Genomic DNA, 23,670 nt, shown 5'->3' on the forward strand with positions numbered 1-23,670 from the left:
TATGGCGTTCAGGTTTTTTGACTTATGAAATTCTTCTGGAAGATCTATAATTCTTATATTGTCTTTGTGCATCCTTTCTTTGAGAGAAATGTGTTTTGTTTGTATGAAGATCACGCTTTCCTTTAAAATTATTGTTTTTTGCTTCCCTTCTTCCAGGTTGTCCTGCACTTCCATATATTTGCATTTCCAATCAGTTATCCTCTCTTTTGTTTCTTTCATGAGACTCGCCATTGTCGATTTAAGTTTTTCTATTCTGTCATTTATTTCTGCTTTGTAGGCTATAAATTCTGCTTTCACAATTCTCTCTTAAACTATTCACAAGTATTCTGCTGTGATTTCATATTCTTTTGGCAATCTACATGTTTTTGTCTTGATCAAATTTTGATTCATTTTCCTTTGGCTTGTAAACCTTATTAAAAGATCCTAGACTCTTTTTACTTTACCTGGAGGCCCTCTTTTCCTCTACTATTAATATCTTCCTGTTGGTTTATCTGCTTATGTTCAAGGTCATGGTATTTTCTTCTTTCTGAGATCTTTGATAATTTCATTCTTTTCTCCTTTATTCTCCTGTTGCTCATTTTCTGACTCCTTTCCCTTTGATAATCGTTTCCCTGGAAGTTGGTTCTCAGTCTCAGCATCTTCCTACACTGGCGATGTACTATTCAGTGGTCTTGTTTTCTGCCCTAAGTTGATTTCGGTGTGGAGTGGGGGGACACAACTGGCCCCAGATGAATGCTGAACACTTTCCCTCAGGCTTAGTGTAGTGCCATGTAGTGAAATACTTGTTTTGCTCCATTTGCCCTATTCCTCAGTTCTCTAGCCAAGCTCTGTTGAGGTGCAGGGCATTGCTACACTGCTATTGCATCTTGAACAAATTTCTACCATTTGAAGTTTGGATCTCTGCAGCACTGGGAGGATGATGGTAAGAATCAGAGTGTAAAGTTGATCTACAATGTCCTGCCCCTGTTCCCTCTATTCCTGTGTTTTCTAACCAAGCTCTTTGGGACATAGAACACTGTCATGCTGCTATTGAAATTAGCTGTGCAAATTTCTACAGTTTGGAATTTAGATATCTAGAGGTCTGGGGGAAGGGAAGTAGGATGTAAAGTTGACTTGTGTTGCTAATGCAGTCCCGCTACCTAGTCTGGTGAAGGAAGGGGTCCTGAGTGAGCTCTGTTAGGCATTATTGACCTAGTCTGTCATTGGTTGATTGACTTTGGACATTGTTTGGTTTCTTGGTGTCCTAGAATGTCCTAGACTGAAATTAATTTATCTCTTATGCGTAATTCTTAGACTAGAAAAGGTCTGTTCTACCATCTTGTTGGTCATATGACCTAGAATTCTCACTTATCTTGTGTTTCCACTGTCTGTTAACCATTTTTTCTACCCTTCCCAGTCTAAACTTTGTTCTTCTTAGTAAAGAAAAATAATGCAAAATAAGACTGGAGAAATTCTGCCTTATCTCCATCAATAGTTTTTTTTCCTTTTTCTTTTTTCCTTCTGATCATAATCAACAACAAATAAAATGGGCATTTCTATGTACAACATGGTACAGAAAAAAAAGCTTTGTTCATGAAACTGAATCTTGACAACAATAATAACAGGTAGCATTTATATAACACTTTATGGGTTAAGTACGATAAGGATATAGTACTTTACAAATATTTCTCATTTTATCTTAATTCTGGGCAGTAGGTGCTCTCATTATTCTCATTTTACAGGTGAGGAATCTGAGGCAGGTAGAGGCCAAATGCCTTGCCCAGGTTTATACAGCTAGTAAGTGACTGAAACCATATTTGCAATTCGGTCTTGCTGATGTTTTCAGCCATGTTGTCAAATCCTTTCAAGGAGGATGAACACAGCATCAAAGTCAGCTATCTCACTGATAGTAAATTCTTCAACTTGAAAAGGCTACAAGCCAAGACCAAAATGGACAGAGTGTTGGTGCATGATTTTTTTGTTTGCAGATGATTGTGCACTCAGTGCAGCCTCTGAAGGTGAGATGTAACAAAGTGTGAATCAGTTCTCTGCTGCCTGTGTTAATTTTGGCCTAATAATTAACACACCAAGAAAACACTAGTGCTCCTTCAGCCACCACCACAACATCCATACGTAGAACCATCGGTTACAACAAATGGAGAAGTTTTGAATGGCATGATTAAGTTGTGGTAGTGTACTTTCCAGGGATGTACACAATGACAATGAGGTTGATGCATGCATGGCCAGAGCTAGCTCACTGTTTGGGAGGCTCCGAAGAAAGGTTTGGGAGAGAAGAGGGATTAGACTGACTACCAAACTGAAGGTCTACAGAGCCATTGTGCTGACCTCATTGTTATATGCTTTTGAAACATGGACAGTCTACCAGCACCATGCCAGGACACTGAATCGCTTCCATTTGAACTGTCTTAGGAAATTCTGAGGATCACCTGGCATGATAAGGTACCAGACACTGAAGTCCTTGCTCGAGCTGAATGCCAAGTATTCAAACTATGCTTCAGAGAGCGCAACTCTGATGGGCTGGCCACATTGTTCAAATGCAAAATGTACACCTGCCAAAAAGACTATTTTATGGAGAACTTGCATGGGGCAGGCGATCACATGGTGGCCAGAAGAAACGATACAAGGACCCTTTCAAGGTCTCTCTCAAGAACTTTGGATTTGACTGCGCAACGTGGTAGACGCTGGCACAGGACCGCTCAGCTTGATGTGCCCAGATAAGAAAAAGTGCTGTGCTCTGTGAGCAAAGCAGAATTGAACAGCACAAAGTAAACGGAGGATGCACAAATTTGAGATATCCACCCAAAATATTCATATGGACTATCTGTGCCCAACCTGCAGTAGAGCATTCCGAGTTCTTATTGGTCTGATCGGCCAGTCGGACACATTGAAATTTCACTTTACAATGGTGATGTCATTTTGGTCTTCTTCGAAGACAAAGGCCAACAACCAACCTCTCACCTAGACAATTGCAGTTGCCTCAAAATTGGTCTCCCTGCCTTGAGGCCTTGCTCCTTCCTACCTTGCCCTCAGCTGCCAGGGTGATTTTCTTAAAGGGTTGATCTTACCAGATCACCCACCTGCTTAATAAACACCAATGTCTCCTTATTACCTCTGGGATCACATATAAGTCATCTAGCATTTAAAGCTCTTTACAACTTGGCCCCTTCCTATCTTTCCAGTCTTCTCATTCTTTACTTCCCTACACAAACTCTATGGCCCAGCCATACTGGATTACTTGTTCTTTGAACACAAAACTGCATCTCCCATATGCTTCCTTAGTGCTCACTGACTCCTATACCTGCTCTCCCTTCTCACCTCCATCTCTAGGTTTCTCTGGCTTTCTTCAAGACTCTCTTCAAGTCCCACCTTCTGCTGGAGGCCTTTTCTAATTCTCTCAGCTGCTAGTGCTGTCCTGAGATTGTCTTCCATCTACATTGGATATATCTTTTATGTGCCAAGTTATTTACATATTATTTCCACCATTAGAATTTGAACTCCTGAAGACAAGAATTGTTTTTATCTTGGTTCTCAGTAGTCAACACAGTGCATGGCTCATCGTACACACTTAACTATATTATTGGTGATGGAGAGACTAAATACTCTGTGCAGAGTACTGTGCTCAGAACTTTAGGGGAGATTGCAAGGTTTCCATAGAACACAGTCCCTGATCTTGTGTAGCTTATATAGTCTAGTAGTCACAAAGCCAAGGTTTAGGTGGCAGGAATTTAGTGACTTCTTTCTCTTGGCTAACCATGTAAAGGAAAAGTCACAGACCAAAAGAAAGGAAGATAGAAGTTTATTTTGGTGACTCTGTCACTGTGGCTCTATTTCTTTCCTGGAAAATCAGTACAGAGGAAGCCATCAGCTGCAATATGAATCTTTTTATTTACCTAACCAGCCTTGGCATATGTGCTACCCTTTCTATGGATTCATTTGGTGATTCACAATAGGGATGGCAGCCTTTCTTTTTCCAGATATGAGTCAGGTAGAATAATTTCTTTTTAGGAGAAGGGTTTGTCTTCTGTTAGAGACCTATTCTTGTATCTAATATGGAGCATTTTTTTTGTTCTGTTGTTTTTTTCCAGAAAAAAATAATGAGAATGAATGCAAAAAAAGAAATAACAACAAAACCACAGAGAAGCAGCCAGCCCAGCCTTTTTCTCCCCTAAACCAGGCCCCCAGACCCTCCCATCATGGGAAATTCTCAAAGACTAGGCCCTGACAAAAGACAATTATGAGGAAGAAGGAAAACATAAAGGGGTAAGGAAGGGGGGGCTTGCAGAAAGGAGTTATGATAATCAGGTGACACCTTACTTACAAGACTGAGAAAGACAGCAAATATATATTGCTAGATGTATATATATTTACATAGTAAAGCCATAAGTTAATAAAAAAAAGTAACTCTCTGAAAGCTTTTATTATTTAAAGGGGCTTTTTTTGGTGGGGATATGGACCCTCAAGATCCTGTCACAGTGGACCTTGATCCTGACCCTGACCAGGACCCTCTCTACAAAATCAAGCAGCCCTGCTCCTGTGGTCCTTTTCATGGTTCTGTATGGCTTCACAACCGGGTGTGCAGATGAGCTGAGTGTGAGCCCAGGAGACAAGCTCTTTGTGATCAAAGAAGAGGGCGTGTATGACAGTTGTTATATTTAAATGTGTGAAGGACTCTTATCTGGAAGAAGGAGTAGGATTATCCTATTTCCAGAGAAAACTACCTAGGACCAATGGATAGAGGTTACAGGGAAGAAGATTCTGACTCAGCATAAAGGAAAGTATTTTAACAATAGTTATCTCAGAATAGGATTTTCTGTTTCTACTTCAGGTCCATCACAGAGTTATATAAGCAAAGACTGGAAGAGCCTTTGATAAACAAGCTGGATAAGGGGATGGATTGGATGACCCCTGAGGTCTCTTTCATCTCTGAGGTTTGATGGTCTATGGTTCCCCGGCCTTGGGTTATTTTCTCTCTTTTCTTTTCTTCTTTTTCCTTTTGAACTCCCTATAAAAATAGATGCACCTTCATCAGTGATTCCTTGTCCTTGTCCTTGCCTGGAAGCATGTGTAAAGAGATGCTAAGAAACATTTGTCTCTGTGTCATTGTGAGGTTCATGTCTTCCATGATAGAAATCCTACCTCTTGGACCTTCCATGGGTCATTCAGTATATATCCCTGCTCCAGATGAGCACATGCTCTATATTTCCTTTGCAAAACAGTGAGCAGATATAAAGTGCCTCCAAAATAGATATACATATGTTGCAATCAGGAATTACTTTCTAGATCTAGTATCCCACAAAGCCTTCACTGGTCAATAATATTTTGTTGGAATCATTTGCATATAATTTTTTTCCTTTACTGTCCCAGGTAAAGGGAGAAATATTTTGGGAAATGCAATTTGGGGGCATTATTTGGGGATTTCCCCTGATCCTGGAGCCACTGTTTCCTAGCACTGTTGCCAACCAAAACAGGGAAAGGGAAGGTTGTTTTTCCTTGACAAGTTCATACTGGTCTTTTGGATAGTGACATAAAAGAGGCCAATATTCAACCAATCTGGCTCAATTAATCAAGACTTTACTTATGGTTCCAGTCTTCATGATCTACTTCGTGACATGCACATAAAATGAAAACCAACTGTACTTGAGTCCAGGGCTCAGCACTAACAGCAAATGTGGCAAATACCCTAAAGAGAAGGTGTCTTGCAAGTTTTTATAAAGAATGAGCTCTTCAATTACCAGGTAATTAGAATCATCAATGGGAAATGATTCTAAAGGAGGAAAGTCTGAGATGATGGGACTTTTTTCATAATCTCTAAGCTCTTTAAATATTTGACTTCCTGGCTCTAGTCTCTAAACCGATTATAAGACTCCATTATGTTTTGTATGACTTCACATGTATAATGGGCATATCATAGTGCTTGCCTTCTCAGGCAAGAGAAGGGCTGGAGGGAGAGAGAATTTGGAACTCAAAAGAAAAAAAGAATGTTAAAAACAAACAAATGAATGAATGACTATATAAAGATTGTACTTAATATAAAGCAAGTCCTACCAGTCTGACCTGCCCTTGATCCTTATTGCCCTAGCCCTTTTCACTGCTACAACCAAATGTGCTCTTTCTGAGACTTACTGATGCAGGTAGAGAGAGCACTACTTTCAGTAATGCATGCTTCCACCATGATTTTTGTTTGTCCACAAGTCTTCGGATGCCTAGGTCCTAGACGTGTGATTTCATCAACTGAGTTGCGTGGATTACAGGTATATGGGAGTGAAAGGCTGGATTGAGGTCTCTGGAGAGAATTGGTCTAAGGGGGAAGGTTCACTGGGAAAGATAAAAGCCAGAGAAAGAAAAAGGGAGAGAGATTAAAAGGAAGAGGGGAAAAAATGGGCATAGAGCTGGTGTGCTTTCCCTGGCCTTTAGCTACCCCTATGGGAGCTAATTCTTGAATCCCCTCCTTCATGCTGGTGCTAACCCTTTCAGATATTGAAATATCATAGAAGCAATGGATAAAGGATTTGAGACTTCACTGTTTCCATGTTGAAGGACTTTAACAGTCATCACCTGGTGAATACTTAACATCATTTCTGTTCTGTTGATTGCACTGCTGAACAGGCAAGGAAGTATGCAGAGTAAGGATGAATGGAGCTGGAGATGTAGGGGGTGACAGTTTTGGGAAATGAGGGGTAGGAGTGATATAAGATAATACTACAATGGTGGGTGGGGAACATAATCTGGTCTTTAGCAGTTGAATGTAGTAGAATTCACAGTGTGCCCTGCCTGGCATCAGCTCCCTTGGAGACTGTGTGAGCCTGGTTCTGGAAAAACATGATACATAACAGAGGGGCCTTGCCCCAGATTCAGAGTGCATGAAGGTATTTGATGACTATTCTCTATTGGCTTACCATAAGATGTTTAAAAAAACCCCAAACCTTTTAACTGGCTACTGTGCTAGATTGCTTGTACATATAAAAGGCTCCAAAAGAGGAACTCAGTATTTCTCTCTTCCCTGGTGACTTTCAAGTGAGGAAGAAACTACTGTAAGTCTCTGGATGGGAAGAAGAGTATTTGCTTTATCTCCCTTATCTCACCTGGGCTGCCATGTGGCTATGAACACATTGTGCTGCTGTTTTTACTATGTGTTACAGTTCTTCTCCCTTGACCTTAGATGAATGCATATTGGAGATGGAATGGACTTGGCTATGGTCTTGCGAGTCAACAGAACCATCAGAAGCACAGTAGCTGAATTCCATGTTTTGTTATTATTGTTTGGTCATTCCATTTGTGTCCAATTCTTGGTGACCCCGTTTGGAGTTTTCTTGGCAGAGATATTAGGGTTGTTTGCCATTTCTTTTTACAGATCTTACAGACGAGTTAACTGAGGCAAACAGAGTTAAGTGACTTGCCCAGGATCACATAGCTAGTAAGTAAGTGTCTGAGGCTGGGTTTAAACTTTGATCTTCCTAACTCCAAGTCCTGCATTCTGTGCCACACAGCTTCCAGACTTCATGGCAGAGCAACATTTTTACCCTAATCCAACAGCAGCCAAACCTGGTGAGTAGTCAGGCACAGGGTGACCAGCTTTAACTGGCCTGGTAGTGAATCAGCCTGGCAACTAAGATGCTATATAATGCAAGCAAAGGATCAACTTGCCCATCAGCTCTGCTGCCTTCAGAAGTGAATTTGGTGGGAGGAATATGTGTATCAGTCAATGTAAACTTGAGCCCATGTTACCCATGGACTCAGGGTGGTAGAAGAAAGTGTGCTTCTGGTTGAGAAATTTTTTGCTTTGGTGCTTGCTATATCCTCTCAGTAAATATTCCTTCATTAAAGCTAATTGATATTGAGATATTAGCTAATCAAAATGATATTGGGGTATTAATCACAGATTAAATGATACTGGGGTGATACTAACTAGCTCTGGTCCAGTGATATTTGGGGGAACACACTCAATGGAGGCTTGAGCATGACAATATTAGGAAGCTACTCCATAGTCCACAGGTTTATCTCTCAAACTCTGAGGAGAAGAATTATTTGATTTCTGGGAACCAGATCACCAGCGCTGGGGACAGGGTAGATTTAGGAGAGTGAACACAGAACCTTATATGTGCTTTAACAGCACCAAAGATGTAAACTTGGAAAGGAACCTTGGAAGACCTTTAGCCTAAATGCCACATTTTATAGATTAAAAAATATCGAGAACCAAAGGGATTAAATGACTTGCCCAAGGTCACACAGGTAGTGAGGCTAACTTGGAGAAATGACTATTGAGTTACTACAGAATTGGGTATACTAGATCACCTCCTTGCTATATATCCAGGCATATCTGGTTTGGACTGGGTTTAATCTTGCCTTTAAGAGAGGGGGTGAGCTCTTTTTTTCTCAGACCCATTGGCTTGTGAAATCCCGCTGGAAAAATTTCTTTGTTGCTCATGTCTAGAGTCAATGACAAAAAGGATGGAATAAAAAAGACTTTCAGGGTATTGTACTTCAGGGTACAATATTTATTAGGCATGGAACATATGATTTTTTTGGGGGGGGGGGTAAATAGTATTTTATTTTTTCCAAATAAGTGTAGAGATAATTTTCAGCATTCATTTTTTCTAAGTTTTTGAGTTCCAAATTTTTCTGCTTCCTCTTTCCCTTCTTCCCTCCCCTCTCCCCAAGACAGTAAGCAATTTGATATAGGTTATACAAATGCAATCATGTTAAACATATTTCCACAGTTAGTTATGTTGTAAAAGAAGAAACAGAACAAAAGGGAAAAATCACAAGAAAACCAAAACCAAAACCAAAAAAATTAAAAATAGCGTGCTTCAATTTTCATTCTGACTTCATAGTTCTTTCTCAGGATGTGGATGGCATTTCCCATTAGGTCTTTTGAAATTGTCTTGGATCATTGTATTGCTGAGAAGAGCTAAGTCAATCACAGCTGATTGTTGCACAATGTTGCTGTTATTATGTATAATGTTCTCCTGCCTCTGTTCACATTCACTCAGTTTGTCTAAGTCTTTTCTGGTTTTTCTGAAATCAGTCTGCTCATCATTTCTTATAACACAATAATATTCCATTAAATTTATATACCACAACTTGTTCAGCCATTCCCCAATTAATGGACATTTCACTTTCTAATTCTTTGCTACCACAAAAAGAACTGCTATAAATATTTTTGTATATGTGTGTCCTTTTCTCTTTTTTATGATCTCATTGGGATACTGACCTAATACTGTTATTGCTGGATCAAAGGGTATGCACAGTTTGATTGCCTTTTGGACATAGTTCCATATTACTCTCTAGAATGGTTGGATCAGTTCACAACTCCACCAACAGTGCATTAGTGAGACATATGATTTCTACATATAAAAAGGCAACCTAAAAACTCACCCTAATAGAACAGGATTTAGTAACTTAGAAATTCTGGTACAATCTATTGAGAGGATAATACTTCAACATAATATAAAGTAGTTGGTAGAATTGCTAATTGAGCATTTTATATTTCCTCTTGCCACTGTACTGTTATTCCACTAAAAACCTGAATCTCTTTTGAACTTGAATTCAGTTGCTTCTGCAGTCAATTGTTCTTACTGCTGTCTGAACCAACTACTCTTTTTATTAGTCACCCAGTCTCTGGATCTTTTGAACCCACTAAGCTTGGACATGTCCACCACAAAAACTGTATTTGGTCACCTACTCCAGAAAGGAAACCTAAGGAGAAAAAGATGACAGGAGTTCAGGGGCAGGTTTGTCCAACTGAGTCCATGTTGCTTGGTGGTTGCCTTTCATTCTGGCAGAGTATCAAAATGACATCATTATGTTAGAGTCATGTTACAGTGTGTCTGACTGTGGCCAGTCAGACCAATATGAGCTCAGAATGTTCTCCCACAGGTTGGGAACAGATAGTCTATGTGAACATTCGAGGTGGATTCTCTAAATTTGCACATGTCCTGTTTCTTTTGAGTTACTTCAGTTCTGCTTTGTTCATAGAACACAGCACCTTCTCGGATGTGGGTACACCAGGGAATAGTTAATTAGGGGAAGAGAATGAGCACCTCCCCCACCCTGCCACTTCACAAGAGTCTAGAAATAGAGTGATCATCATGGCTATTTTCTGGACCCCTCCTGGCTTCAGAGTGATTATCAGTAGTAATTGTTGCTCTTTCCCTCTGAGCTTGATTTACTTATTTTTTTCTTTTGCTCATTAAAGGGCCAATACCTGATTATTTCTTAGAGAGACTTATTTAATGAATGGCCTTCCCTCACTCTAAATGAGTACCAGAATAGGCCAAGATCTCTCACTGCATCCTGGGCCTTTTCCAGTCATCCTGATGAATATCTGGTCACTGGATTCAGATGGCTCTGGAGGAGAAGTGAGGCTGGTGACCAGTACAGCCCTCTCTTACTCAAAACAAAGTCAAGTACAAGTCATATCATCATTTCTCTGATGTCACAGTCTTCTTTGAAAACAAAGAATGAACACAGAGAGACAGAGATAGAGTGAACCACTTGGCCCACAGAAAAGTCATGATGAAGAGGGTTGATCTAGAAGTTATCTGCTCTTTTAACTATACTCCGGGTTTAGTATACCAGGCTTAACTAAAATGCAAAATCATTTCTGTGCTGGGTCACCCTATGTCTGGAAGTTGCCCCCCAAATCATTCATGTGTTCTCTGTAACCAGGAATTAAGGCATTGTCCATGCCCTGGGGTGGGGGCATGCAGGATGGGGAGAGGCAGTGGTTCCCACTATGTAAACATCAGAGAAAGGATATGGGAAATAGTATGCTATAGTGCATAATAAGTACCATTTATATATATAGTGCTTATTATGTACCAAGAACTGTGCTAAGTGACTTACAATTATTATCTCATTTGGTCTTTGCAACAACCCTGGGAAATAGGTGATTATCCCCATTTTGCAGATGAGGAAGCTGAGGCAAACAGAGATTAAGAGACTCGCCCAAGATCACACAGCTAGTAAGTATCTGAGGCCAGCTTTGACCTCAGGTTTTCCTGACTGCAGGCCTGATATTCTCTCCACTGAGTCACCTAGCTGCCCTGGATAAGAGATCTAGCTTTGAAGCCAGCAAGATTGTAGGTTTAAATTCCATCCCTTACACATATTGATCGAATGACTTTGGACAAATCACTTAACCTCTCAGTGCTCTAGCAAACACTTCAAGTCTGCAGGTTGTAAGAGGTTGATGTGCCTTAGGAAAAAGAGTTTCCTCATTTGTTAATTACTTTTATCAATGAAATCGTAGTCTCTGTTTCTATCATCTGAAGCAGTACTCTTCCCAGTGAGTCCTGTACTTGCTGCCTGAGTCAACATGTTATTTGCATTGCAGTGTGTTTGTATTTTTCATTATGATGTCGTGTTCAATTCTGGTTTGGGTGTGAGAAGTTCAGCGGAAACAGGAACTTGTGAACATGAATCTGAGGAGGTAGTGAAACTAAACCGATTTCAGGGTTTTGAATGGAACAGTTCAGTCCTATGAAGTGAACTATAGAAATATGACCACAGGGTTATAGGAAAGGAAATCCATCCAATGCAGACTGGACAGCTCCCAGGTTTACTAACTATTACTTCTCATGTGAGTTGGTTCTGGTACTCTATGATGACACTGCTATTTTCTTAGGAAAAGACGACTCACAGAATAAGTACCTTCCATTCTAGTTTCCTGGCAGGCACCATCCCTTTCCGAGCATTCTTTATGGAAAATCACCTAGGTTCATCCTATTGGCCTGTTTTAAATTCAGTCATTAGTATTACTGAGCTGAGCTTTTGGAATCATCCCACATGTTCCCAATAATCATTGGCTAATGAATCCTTAAACAGGGAAAAGGGACAAGAGAAACATCACAAAACTCTAAAATTCTTAGGATCGAATACAGACAAGTGTCCCTGTCCAAAAGAATAATTTCCCTCCAAAATCACTGAGACATCCCAGTTCATTACAAGGTGAATAGAGAAGGCTTAGAATCCCTGGCTATCATGTCAGGAAAGGAGTGTAAGGATCATCTGGCCCATCTTTTTATGTGTAAAGAAACTGAGATCTACAATAGGAAAAAAAATTAAAATTTCTTCCTACCTCACCCCTTGGCTGAAGCTTGTTTTCCTTTTGAAATATTTTTTTTAAAAAATAGTATAACTTGCAAGAGGTCAAATTTTATGATCTCCCTAAGCCTTAAATGTGTTTGTATTCTTAAACTTAAGGACACTCCAGCTGTGGCTAGGGATCCAGATATGTGTGTGTGTGTGTGTGTTCCAGCTAAGGAGTTCAGGAAAACAAGTTCTACAGGCTTTTCCAGTTTCACTTTCCACCCTCAGAAGTTTGCATAGAAAAGACAACACAGAGACATTCCTGGAGTAAGGGAGCAGTCGGAGGCAGTTCCTCACACAGGCAGGAAGATGCTTGGGGAGATCTGTGTCATCTGGGCCAGGTGAATTCAGATCTAGGTCCTGTTTCCAACTGGGCAGGCCCTTATGAAACAATCTTGGTACCCTGGGGGTCTGTCGGCAGCCAGAATGGAGTCTTTTTTGAGGAAACACTTGACTTTCCTATCATTCTTTTGGAACAAGCTTTGGCCCACGAGTATCCCTGATGACTGCATCCCCAGATATCCAGGCCCTGATCCTATCACAATGGACCTTGATCCTGACCCTGACCCAGAACCTTTCTCTCTGAAATCAAGCAGCCCCCCTCCTGCGGTCCTTTTCATGGTTCTATATGACTTCACAGCCAGGTGTGCAGATGAGCTGAGTGTGAGCCGAGGAGACAAACTCTTTGTGATCAAAGAAGAGGGTGACTACATCTTTGCCAGGAGGCTCTCTGGTCGACCAAGCACTGGGCTGGTACCCATTAATTATGTGGCCAAAGCCACCCAGGAGACCTTCTCTGACCAACCGTAAGTATCATAGATACTGACACTTCACTGTTTGACTATAGGTCTTTTGAGGGAGATAGCCTCAACAGCGAGATAACTGTGCTGGAAACTATACTTTTTTCAAGTCACTCAGATCGATTATCTGGGGGATGAGTTCAGGGTGGTGAACCCAGGATACAAGTGAGAATTTCTCTCTGATTTTTCTGACTTTCCCTAAATTATGCATAGAGATTGCGATTTCTTATTTGTTATTTCTTACTCTCTACTGGGCTCGGGTAGCACCAGAAAATCAGAGGCCCTTGGGAATGGAAGCAGTCTAGAAAGGTTTCATATTCAATGGCATACCATCAGGACATGAATTTCTAAACCCTGACAATTGTTAGAAAGCACCTGATTCTTGTTCTTTCCCAAGGTTGAATAGGATCCATTTTTGTGATCTTCCCAATACCCTTCCAAAAGAAAACCAAGGAGCCCTGAGAAAAACTTTTTAAAAAATTGATTTGTATTTGGTGTCTTTGTTTTCAAGTCAGATTTCCCTATTTCCCTCCTCCTTCCTCTCAGAGAGAGCCAAACAAAAAATTTTTTTAAAGTGGAAGAAGAGAGAAAAAAATCAGCAGAACAATGTATCAAAAAATCTGACATCACAGGCAATATTTCACACCTGTGGACTGGTCTCTTACCTCCCCCACCCCCTCACCTCTGCAAAGGTGTCTGTGGGATAGGGGGGGAAATGTCTTCTCATATTTGTCCCCTCCATCCAATTTTGGTTTTTGTAATTATACAATTCCTCTTATGGTTATTTTGTGCTAGTTATTTTTACTCTTTACGTTGCTGTAATCATTGTGTATATTGTTTTCTTGGCTGCTTATTTCACTCCATATCAGTTCAAGTAAGTCTCTCAGTGTGAGAATAACTTTTAAAGAGCAGCACATTCCTGTGGAAAGACTACTGAGCTTAGAGTGAGAGGGTGAGATTCTATCATCAGTGTGATTTGGGGCAAGTCACTTAACTTCTTTAAGGCTCAGATTCTTTACTTGCAAAGTGAAGAGATTGCACTAGATGATGATCTCGGGAGGCCCTTTGGGCTCTGAATTAATGATCCTGTGATTTGAGATCCCTGGTTGACTCCTAATCTGGTAGCCTATATACTAACAGTTCTTCTGGACCCTTGACTCTCTTTGTCACCAATCAGTGATGGTTCAGGGAATTTTGGATTTGTGTTCAGAGAGATGAGTCAGGGAGACTCAGTCCAATGGGAACATGGGCAGGCAGAACCAAGGTTCCAGGAATGGTACCCTCCCATAACTGGGCAAAAAGGTCACTTACTGTTCAATATAACTAAAAGACTCTTTTTCCTGTTGTTTACATATGAAGTTAAAGACTGAGCAAGTATAGTTCTCTCTGTGCTCTTTTTGGTGAATGTTGATTCTTCTTGCTTTGAGTAGACAAAGACAAATATTCATAAAGGAAGGAAGGCGGAAATACAATGAGCATTTATTAAGGATTAAGTGAGTTCCTATGACAAATGTAAAAGAAGCAGAAAGCTCAGTTCCTACCCTTAGGGAGTTTGTGATCTAGTTTGGTGAGACATAGTATATACACATGAAAGGGCAAGGCAGGAATGTGAGAGCATGTGTGTAGGTAGGTGTGTCTACTTAAGTGCTGGAAAAATTTAAAATCAAAGAAAGATCATTATGAGATGGGATTATTCAGGGGAGGCTTCATAGACAAGACTTCACTCCAGTCATACTATTGTCTAGGAGAGTATACTTTATGTTGAATTCATTCCCCGTTAGTAGGTTATTTAGTTTCTGTGTTTTTAGTCTCAAAGCAGCCATATTATATCCAAGAAAGAGGTCTTCCTTGTCATCCATAACACTGAGCCAAAGGATTTATACCAGGTTTATTATTTCGTTTTGAGAAAATGGGGAGTTTGAGGTAAGAGGGGAAAGAATGACTAAAGATTTCATTGAGAATCAGGGATAGAATGTAGAACAATTGAGGCAGCTCCAATGAGGTATCAGATTTTGTTGTAGGTCATTCTTATGTCAGACTCTTACCCAAGGAAGAGCGTCTTCTGCCATAGTAGGGCTCTGAACTCTTTCTAAGAATATTGCTCTCCCTGCACCTATCCCTGTGAAAGGACATGATAATGAGGAAGACCCAAGATGGACAGTGGAGTGCAGGGCTGGATATAGTTATCTGGGGGCTGGTATTCAGTACCTTCATCCTTCCTTACCTGACCATGACAATTCCCACTGAAGACTGTCTGACTCTTATCGATCTCTGAGAAACATGAATCACTTAGACTTTATTTTTTGTTGTGTCAGAGAAATGGCAGCACTTTCTGATAGGCTGGAGTAAGGATGGTTCTCACAGAGCATGAAGCATTAGGGTTGGGTGAAAGAAACTGGAAAAAAGAGACACTTCCTGAGATGACTCAGCACTGAGAAGGTTGTTGCCCTGTTTCTCTCGTCTCTGATGCTAAACTGATCACCCCTTTCCCCTATTCTTCCATCTACTGACATATCTCCTAGACCCTATAGTCTCCTAAACCCATGTTTAGGGAACATTCTGTCTCTGAAGATGCCAGCAGATAAAACCTATTTGCAATCTTTATGAAAAGTCATGTGGACAAATGACAGTGTCTCATCTTTGTCTCTGCCAAAATTCCTCTCTCTTCCTAGATACTGACAGAGAAGCCTAGAACCTGCATGGTTCCAAGCAAGATTCTAACAGGTAGCATGTGCTCATGGAAACTGGTCTGCCAACAGGCCCAGAAGAAATCAATTTAGCAGTGGCAATTATAATAATAATATTGATACCCGATAATAGAACTCTTTAGATTTTTATACTCAAATTTTTATGGAGAAACTTTGTTTTTTAATATCATCTTCATTTCCACTTTTTCATCTCCTTTCCCTAGTGAACCATCTCTTGAATGAATAAAAAAGAGAGAAAAATCAGTTCAGGAAAACTATTCAACGGCTCATCTGAATCTGATAGTATGTGCAATGCTGTAGTCATAAAATCCTCCACCTCTGCCAAGAGAGGAAGGAAATGGGTTTTCACAGCTCTTAGGGGGAAGGGTGTGGCTTGGTTATCACTGTTACACAATATTGCTTGTTTTTTTGTACATTGTTCTCTCAGCATGTATACTGCTTTCCTGGTGCTGCCTGCTTCACTCTGCATCAGTTCTATCTCCCCATGCTTCTCTGGATTTTTCATATTGATCATTTATCATGATGAGGTCATATTCCATTATATTCATGTGCCTCAATTTGTTTAGGCACTGTTCCCCAGGCAGTGTGACCCTTTAAATTTTGCAGATACACATGTGTGAATATATATATGTATATAAACACACATAATATATAGATATATAAATCTGTGTATGTATATGTGTATATATACACACATATATTTGTATGTGTATATGTATATTTATATACACACATATTATATATATTTATATACACACAGTTTCCAAATTGCAGCACATAATAACCCAGAGAGGTAAGTACTAGGTATGGGTTTACTGATTAATCAACAAGTATTTTTTAAGTACCCACTATTCACTAGGCACTGTGCTAGGGTGCTAGTAATATAAAGATGAATCAGTCCCTGCCTTTGAGGAGCTGGTTTGCCCATGGTCACCTAGTTAACGTCAGAGGTGGGAGTCAAGTCCGTGTCTCTTTTGACTCCTATGTCCAGTACTGTGATACCACACTCCAGAGAAGAGCTGTGAACTCTGGGAGTGGCACAAATTAGACAACTGAGCTGGATCTATCTAGAGGGGGACTAAGCAAATCCCTGGGCCTGCCTTCTGGGGATCTTGGAACACTGAAATATAATTTGTATTCATTGTAGTTGCTCTCGATGTCCCATTTCAGTGCCCTTTCCTCCCTTAGCAGAATCCCTTCTGTTGTCACTAAGTGGCACAGTACACAGAGTGCTGGGTCCAGAGTCAGGAAAGCCTGAGTTCAAATCATATTTCAGACACATAGCTTCATGATCTTGGGCAAGTAACTTAACCCTGTTTGCCTCAGTTTCCTCATCTGTAGAATGAACTGGAGAAGGAAATGGCAAATGGCAAACCACTCCAGTATCTTTGCCAAGAAAACCCTAAATGGGATTGTGAAGAGTCAGACAGAACTAAAACAACTCAATAACAAAAAAACTAGCATAGCACCTGGCACATGGTAAGTGCTACATAAAGGTTGGCCTTTATTATATTATTAAATCTACATCTTCAGATACCTACTAGCTGTGTAATCCTGGGGAAATCAGAACCTCTGGTTGTCTCAGTTTTCCCAGATGTAAAATGGGGAAACTTTCAGGGTTGTTGTGTGGATCAAATGAGATAATATTTGTAAAATGTTCACTTAGCACCATGTTGGGCACATAGTAGGTGCTTAGTAAGTGCTTGTCTCCTCCCTCCCTCCTTATCTCCTTGCCTTTCTCTCTCTTCCTTATTCCCTCCCTCATTCCCTTCCTTGCTTCCTTTCCTTCTTCACTCCTCAGAGACCCAGGAGAATAATACTCTCCTTCCTTCCCTCACTTTCAATATGAACTCTCATGAAAATCTGGTAAATTTGTTCACCCTGAAGAATAAATAACCAATAAAATGGACATAATGTGTTATCTGTCCCATAAGCTTTATTTTTAAATAAAGGATAGAGTCTGAAAAAAAAAACTTGTAATGTTGGAATTTCAGATGTTACTGGGACTGGGGGGTGGTGGATGATGGTGATGATAGCGGGATCTTTCTCAGGCCTTAAAATCACATCATGTAAGGCCTCCTGTGTTTCTTGAAACATCCATACACTTGGTAATGGTAGTGAGAGCTAGAAAAAAAGAGCAGGCTTTTCAAGTCAGGGTAACCACATTTAGCTGGTGAAGTCGAGGTCACAAACTCACAAACTTAGAGCTGCTCTATATGTCTTAGGGAAAGAGGATGGGGTTTAGCTTCATGAGTTAGCTAGTGCCTGCTGGAATGTTGACCACTGTTTTTTCCTCCACTCGTTGTTCAAAGGTTGGGAAGGGAAGCTGCCAAATGGACTAACTCCTTGTTTGTCCCAGGGAGGCTCTGGCTCATAGAAACCTTACTGTCAGGGCTGGGTTAGGGAGTGGTGGTGGGAGTCCATGCTATACTGCATTAACCAGCCCCACAAGAGTCCCATTCCTGGCCTGAGGATCAAGCTGGCCTTGGGCAAATGCCTTTCCTGACCCTTGTTTTATGTTCTTCCCTGTGAAAATGAGATATTGCCAGGCTTGGAGAGCTAATGATTATTTGTGGAGTTCTTTGAGATCTCCAGATGAAAGGGCAAAGTGTAATTAGCATCTTCCTCTGGCCCAGACGCAAGGGCATCCTGTTGTCAAGGGAAAGGGAGGGCTGCTCCTTCTAAGGCAGGCATCAGGGAACAGAGCTGGGTAGTGTCTACCTAGATATTGGCAGAGAATATATTGGTATAGCCTGGCCAGTCTTCAAGAAGAAACTAGGAATGACATCTAGGGATGTGCTAACCAATTCCCTTTGCCACTTTTCTTTTTCGGTAAATAGTATTTGATTTTTTCAAATTACATGTAAAGATAGTTTTCAGCATTCATTTTTTATGAGATTTAGAACTTCAGATTTTTTCTTCTTCCTTCCCTCCTATCCCCCTCCCCAAGATGGCAAGCAATCTGATTTAGATTATACATGTGTAATCATGTAAACATATTTCCACATTAGTCATATTGTGAAAGAAGAAACAGAACAAAAGGGAAAAGTCACAAAAACCAAAAGCCAAAAAAAAAGTGAAAATAGTATGCTTTGGTTTGCATTTAGACTCCACAGTTCTTTCTCTGGATGTGGATAGCATTTTCTCTCCTGTCTTTAGGAACTGTCTTGGATCACTGTATTGTTGAGAAGAGCTAAGTCAATCGTAGCTGATCACTGCACAATGTTTCTGTTACTGTGTACATGTCTTCCTGGTTCTGCTCACTTCTTTTAGCATCAATTTGTGTAAGCCTTTCCAGGTTTCTCTGAAATCTGCCTGCTCATCATTTCCTAACAACTTGTTCAGTCATTCCCTAATTGATGAGCATTCCCTCAATTGCCAATTCTTTGCCCCCACAAAAAGAGCTGCTATAAATATTTTTGTACATATAGGTTGTTTCTCATGATTTGTTTGAGATACAGACTTAGTAGTGGTATTGCTGGATCAAGGGGTATACACACTTTGATTGCCCTTTGGACATGGTTCCAAATGGCTCTCCAGAATGGTTGGATCAGTTTACAACTCCACTAACAATGCATTAGTGTCCCACTTTTCCCGCATCTTCTCCAACACTTATAATTTCCCTTTTCTGTCATATTAGCCAATCGATAGGTATAAGGTGGTACTTCAGAGTTGTTTTAATTTGCATTTCTTTAATTGGTAGCGATTTTGTTTTGGAAAAAAAATAGTGTTTTTTTCATGTGACTAACAGCTTTAATTTCTTCATCTGAAATTGCCTGTTAATATCCTTTGACCATTTATCAACTGGGGAATGTCTTGTATTCTTGCACATTTGATTCAGTTCTCTGTATATTTGAGAAATGAGGCCTTTATCAGAAACACTAGCTATAAAAATTGTTTACTATCTTTCTGCTTTCCTCCTAATGTCGGTTGCATTGGCTTTTGTTTGTGCAAATCCTTTTTAATTTAATGTAATCAAAATTATTCATTTTGTATTTCATAATGTTCTCCACCTCGTTTGGTCATAAATTCTTCTCTTCTCCACAGATGTGACAGGTAAACTATTCTTTGCTGTCTTAGTTTGATTATAGTATCGTCCTTTATGTCTAAATCACATACCTATGTTGACTTCATCTTTGTATACAGTGTGAGATGTTGATCTCTGTCTAGTTCCTGCCATATTATTTCCCAGTTTTCCCAACAGTTTTCTCAAATAGTGAGTTCTTTGTCAAATAGTGAGACTCCAGAAGCTGGAGTCTTTGGATTTATTTAACAGTAGGTTACTGTAATAATTTACTACAGTGTCTGGTGTATTTCATCTATTCTGCTGATCTACCACATCAAATAGTTTTGATGATTGCTGCTTTATAATATTGTTTTAGATCTGGTAGGGCTAGGACACCTAACTTTGCATTTTTTCATTAATTCCTTTGAGATTCTTGACCTTTTGTCCTTCTAGATGAATTTTGTTGTTTTTTTTCTAGCTCCATAAAATAAGTTTTGGTAGTTTGATTGGCATGGAACTGAATAAGTAAATTAATTTAGGTAGAATTGTCATTTTTATTATATTAGCTCTGCTTACCCAGGGACAATTGATATTTTTCCAGTTGTTTAGATGTGACTTTATTTGTGTAAAAATTGTTTTGTAATTACTTTCATGTAGTTCCTGGGTTTGTCTTGGCAAGTAGATTCCCAAATATTTTGTATTGTCTACAGTTATTTTAAATGGAATTTCTCTTTCTATCTCTTCTTATTGAACTTTGTTGGTAATGTATAGAAATGCTGATGACTTATGTGGATTTATTTTATATCCTGCTACTTAAATTGTTGTTAATTTGTTTACTAGTTGTTAATTATTTCAAATAGTTTTTTAGTTGATTCACTAGGATTCTCTAAAGTATACCATCATATCATCTACAAAGAATGATTGTTTTGTTTCCTCATTTCCTAGTCTAATTCCTTCAATTTCTTTTTCTTCTCTTGTTGCTAAAGTTAGCATTTCTAATGCAGTATTGAATAATTGTGGTGATAATGGGCATCCTTGTTTCACCCTTGATCTTATTGGGAAGGCTTCTAGCTTATCCCCATTATAGATAATGGTTACTGATGGTTTTAGATAGATGCTACTTGTGTTTGTCCTTCATTGCTGAAGAAGATCATGCCATCAGAGAAATGATGACATGAGTTGCACTTGACTTTGTTCTGAGTGAGGGAGGGCTGTGCAGGTCATCAGCCTCCTTCTCCTCCAGAGCCATCTGAATCCAGTGACTAGATATTCATCAGGATGACTGGAGATGGCCCAGGATGCAATGGGAGACCTTGGGCTCTTTAGGCCGAGGCCTTTGCAGGCACTCACTTAGGGTGAGGCAACACCCATTCATTGAATAGGCCTGTTTAAGCAGTAACCAGGGCATGACCCCTTTAATGAGGCCAAGAAAAAGAAAAACATCAGGCTGGGAGGGAAACAACAACAGTTACTATTGATAATCACTCTAATGCTAGGAGGATCAAGAGGAGCCCCCTCCCCTTCCTTCTCCTCTCCAAAGGATGGTAAATTTGATGCTACTTATCATTTTAAGGAAGCTCCATTTATTCCTGCATACTCTAGTGTTTCTAATAGGAATGGGTATTGTACTTTGTTAAAAGCTTTTTTTTTATACCTATTGAGGTAATCATATGATTTCTGTTAATTTTGTTATTGATATGGTCAATTATGCTAATAGTTTTCCTAATATTGAACCAGCCCTGAATTCCTGGTATAAATCCCACTAGTTATAGTATATTACCTTTGTGATAAATTGCTGTAATCTCTGCTAATATTTTATTTTAAATTTTTGCATCAATATTCACTAGGTAAATTGGGCTATAATTTTCTTTCTCTGCTTTGGCTTTTCCTGGTTTAGGTATCAGCACCATATTTGTGTCATAAAAGAAATTTGGTAGATTACCTTCTTTGCCTATATTTCCAAATAGTTTATATAGTATTGGAATTTATTGTTCTTTAAATGTTTGGTAGAATTTACTTGTAAATCCATCTGGCCCTGGTTTCCTTAGGGAATTCATTGATGGCATGTTCAACTTCTTTTTGTAAAATAGGGCTATTTAAATATTTTGTTTTATTTATTTGATTTTATTTCCTCTTCTGTTAATCTGGGCAATTTATATTTTTGTAAAATAGTCATCCATTTCACTTGCCAGATTTATTAGCAAAAAGTTGGGCTCCTAATTATTGCTTTAATTTCCTCCTCATTAGTAGTGAATTCACCCTTTTCTGTCACTTTTCTTACTTGACCTCTACTCCAGGGTGTGCTAGAGTCGGTTTCAGATGGCTGAGAGCCTATTGTCACATTTTCAGTGGGAGCATTTGTACTTCTGAAATAATCAAACACTATTAAATCAGGGCTTGATTTGTTGTTTTGTTGATTTCTAATCATAAGAAAGTGATGGAGAAAATGTTAATGATGCAAATTAGAAGTAAAACTGTAGTTCATGTATTTTTTTCCTTTGGAGAGCCAATAAACATTTACTAGTAGATCACTAGTTATTCTAGGCTGATGACAACCTAGAACTCTCATTTTCACATTTATACCAGTGGTCATAAAATCTCATCCAAAAGATTATTGGCCAGGCATGGGGAGCTTTTTTCAAGGGATCACTGGTCAGCCCCATTTCCTGCCCTCCATCCTTCCCATATGAATGTCAAACTTACTTTTCTTTCTCTATAATCCCAGCATTCCATCTCTAAGGACCAATTGAGTACATGATGGAGAAGACCTCTTTCCTGGATGGAAATGGTGGGGATGTTTTTAGAATTAAAAAGATAGAAAAATTCCCAGCCTACTCTAGGTAGAGAGAGAGTCCTAATGCATAATTGTTGTTGATGCTAATGGAAACTGTATCCCATACTCTGCCTTAGAGGGTGCTTAAAATAAGAGGAAAGCAAAATGAGATAGTTATATATCATTTTGCTTAAAGAATAAGGATGTGATATGGCTTCAGTTCAACACAACACAAACTTCTAAATGCTTACTACATAAACTACATATAACACTGGCACAAAGACAAAATCTATATAATTCATGTTCTCAAAGAACTTACATTTATTCACACCCCCTACTCAAGAATCCATGGTGCTTTCTCATTATGTGTAAACGCATCCTTACAAGGCCTCTACTTGGTCTTCAAGGTCTTTCATAGTCAGGGCCCTTGTTACCTGCTGATTCAACTCAGTTATTTGGCCTCATGGATAAGGTTTTCTAAGTTAGGGACTGAGAGGTCATGGGATCATAGATTTAAAGCCGGAGGGGATCTTGTATTGTTATTCAGTCATTTTGTGATCTCATGGGGGTTTTCTTGGCTAGGATACTGGAGCAATTTGCCGTTTCCTTCTCTAGGAAGGGACCTTAGAGGTCATCTATTCCAACCCTCTCATTTTACAGGTAAGGAACTGAAATCCAGAGAATTTAAGTGACTTGCCCTAAGTCACACAGGATATACACTTGCTTGATCCCAATCCAAATCCAGGCACTCCAATTCCAAACCCAGCACCAACATCCCAGGCTGGATTTGAACCACAACCGAGTGTTTATTGACCGATGTTCCTTATTTTGAGGTAGCATATTATAATAGGGAGAGGACTGGAGTTCGAGTTTGAGGAGCTGGGTTTGCATCCTGCCTTTACTACCTGAGTGACCTTAGGCAAATCCTTTCATGCCTTAGTTTACTTACATGTGAAATGATGGGGTTGGACTGGATGTTCTCTCAGATAATTTCTAGCTCCAAATATTGTATTCAATTAAAAAAAACACCTCAGGCTAGAGTTCGGATACACAAAGAAGAAAAACAACAGTTTCTGGTTTTAAGAAGTTTTCACATCAGTCACTAAAGAGGCAGGGTAGTATATTAGATAGAATGCTGGATCTAGAGTCAGGGAGATCTAGGTTCAATTCCTACTCCTAGGCACTTATCTGCTGCATAATTCTTTTTTAAATTTAATAGTATTTTATTTTTCCCAATTACATGTAAAGACATTTTTCTTTTTGAAATTCCTTTTTGAAAGATTTTTAGTTCTA

At 39.5% G+C, this 23,670-nt stretch overlaps 1 protein-coding gene across 2 annotated transcripts in view; it reads left to right on the forward strand.

Annotated features, from left to right (window-relative positions):
• Positions 1 to 4,175: 4,175 nt before the first annotated feature.
• Positions 4,176 to 23,670, forward strand: part of SRMS (src-related kinase lacking C-terminal regulatory tyrosine and N-terminal myristylation sites) — a 35,886-nt gene continuing 16,391 nt past the window's right edge. For both annotated transcript variants that reach the window (XR_011972299.1, XM_072633293.1), the window contains exons 1-3: positions 4,176 to 4,260; positions 4,826 to 4,928; positions 5,588 to 12,896. Coding sequence is in view for 1 of the 2 variants with exons in the window: in XM_072633293.1 (XP_072489394.1) it covers positions 12,475 to 12,896 (422 nt within the window). In the remaining variant the exon portion in view is untranslated. The remainder of the gene's footprint in view (positions 4,261 to 4,825; positions 4,929 to 5,587; positions 12,897 to 23,670) is intronic.

Source organism: Notamacropus eugenii, chromosome 1 (assembly GCF_028372415.1).
Source record: "Notamacropus eugenii isolate mMacEug1 chromosome 1, mMacEug1.pri_v2, whole genome shotgun sequence".
NCBI classification, from domain to species: domain Eukaryota; kingdom Metazoa; phylum Chordata; class Mammalia; order Diprotodontia; family Macropodidae; genus Notamacropus; species Notamacropus eugenii.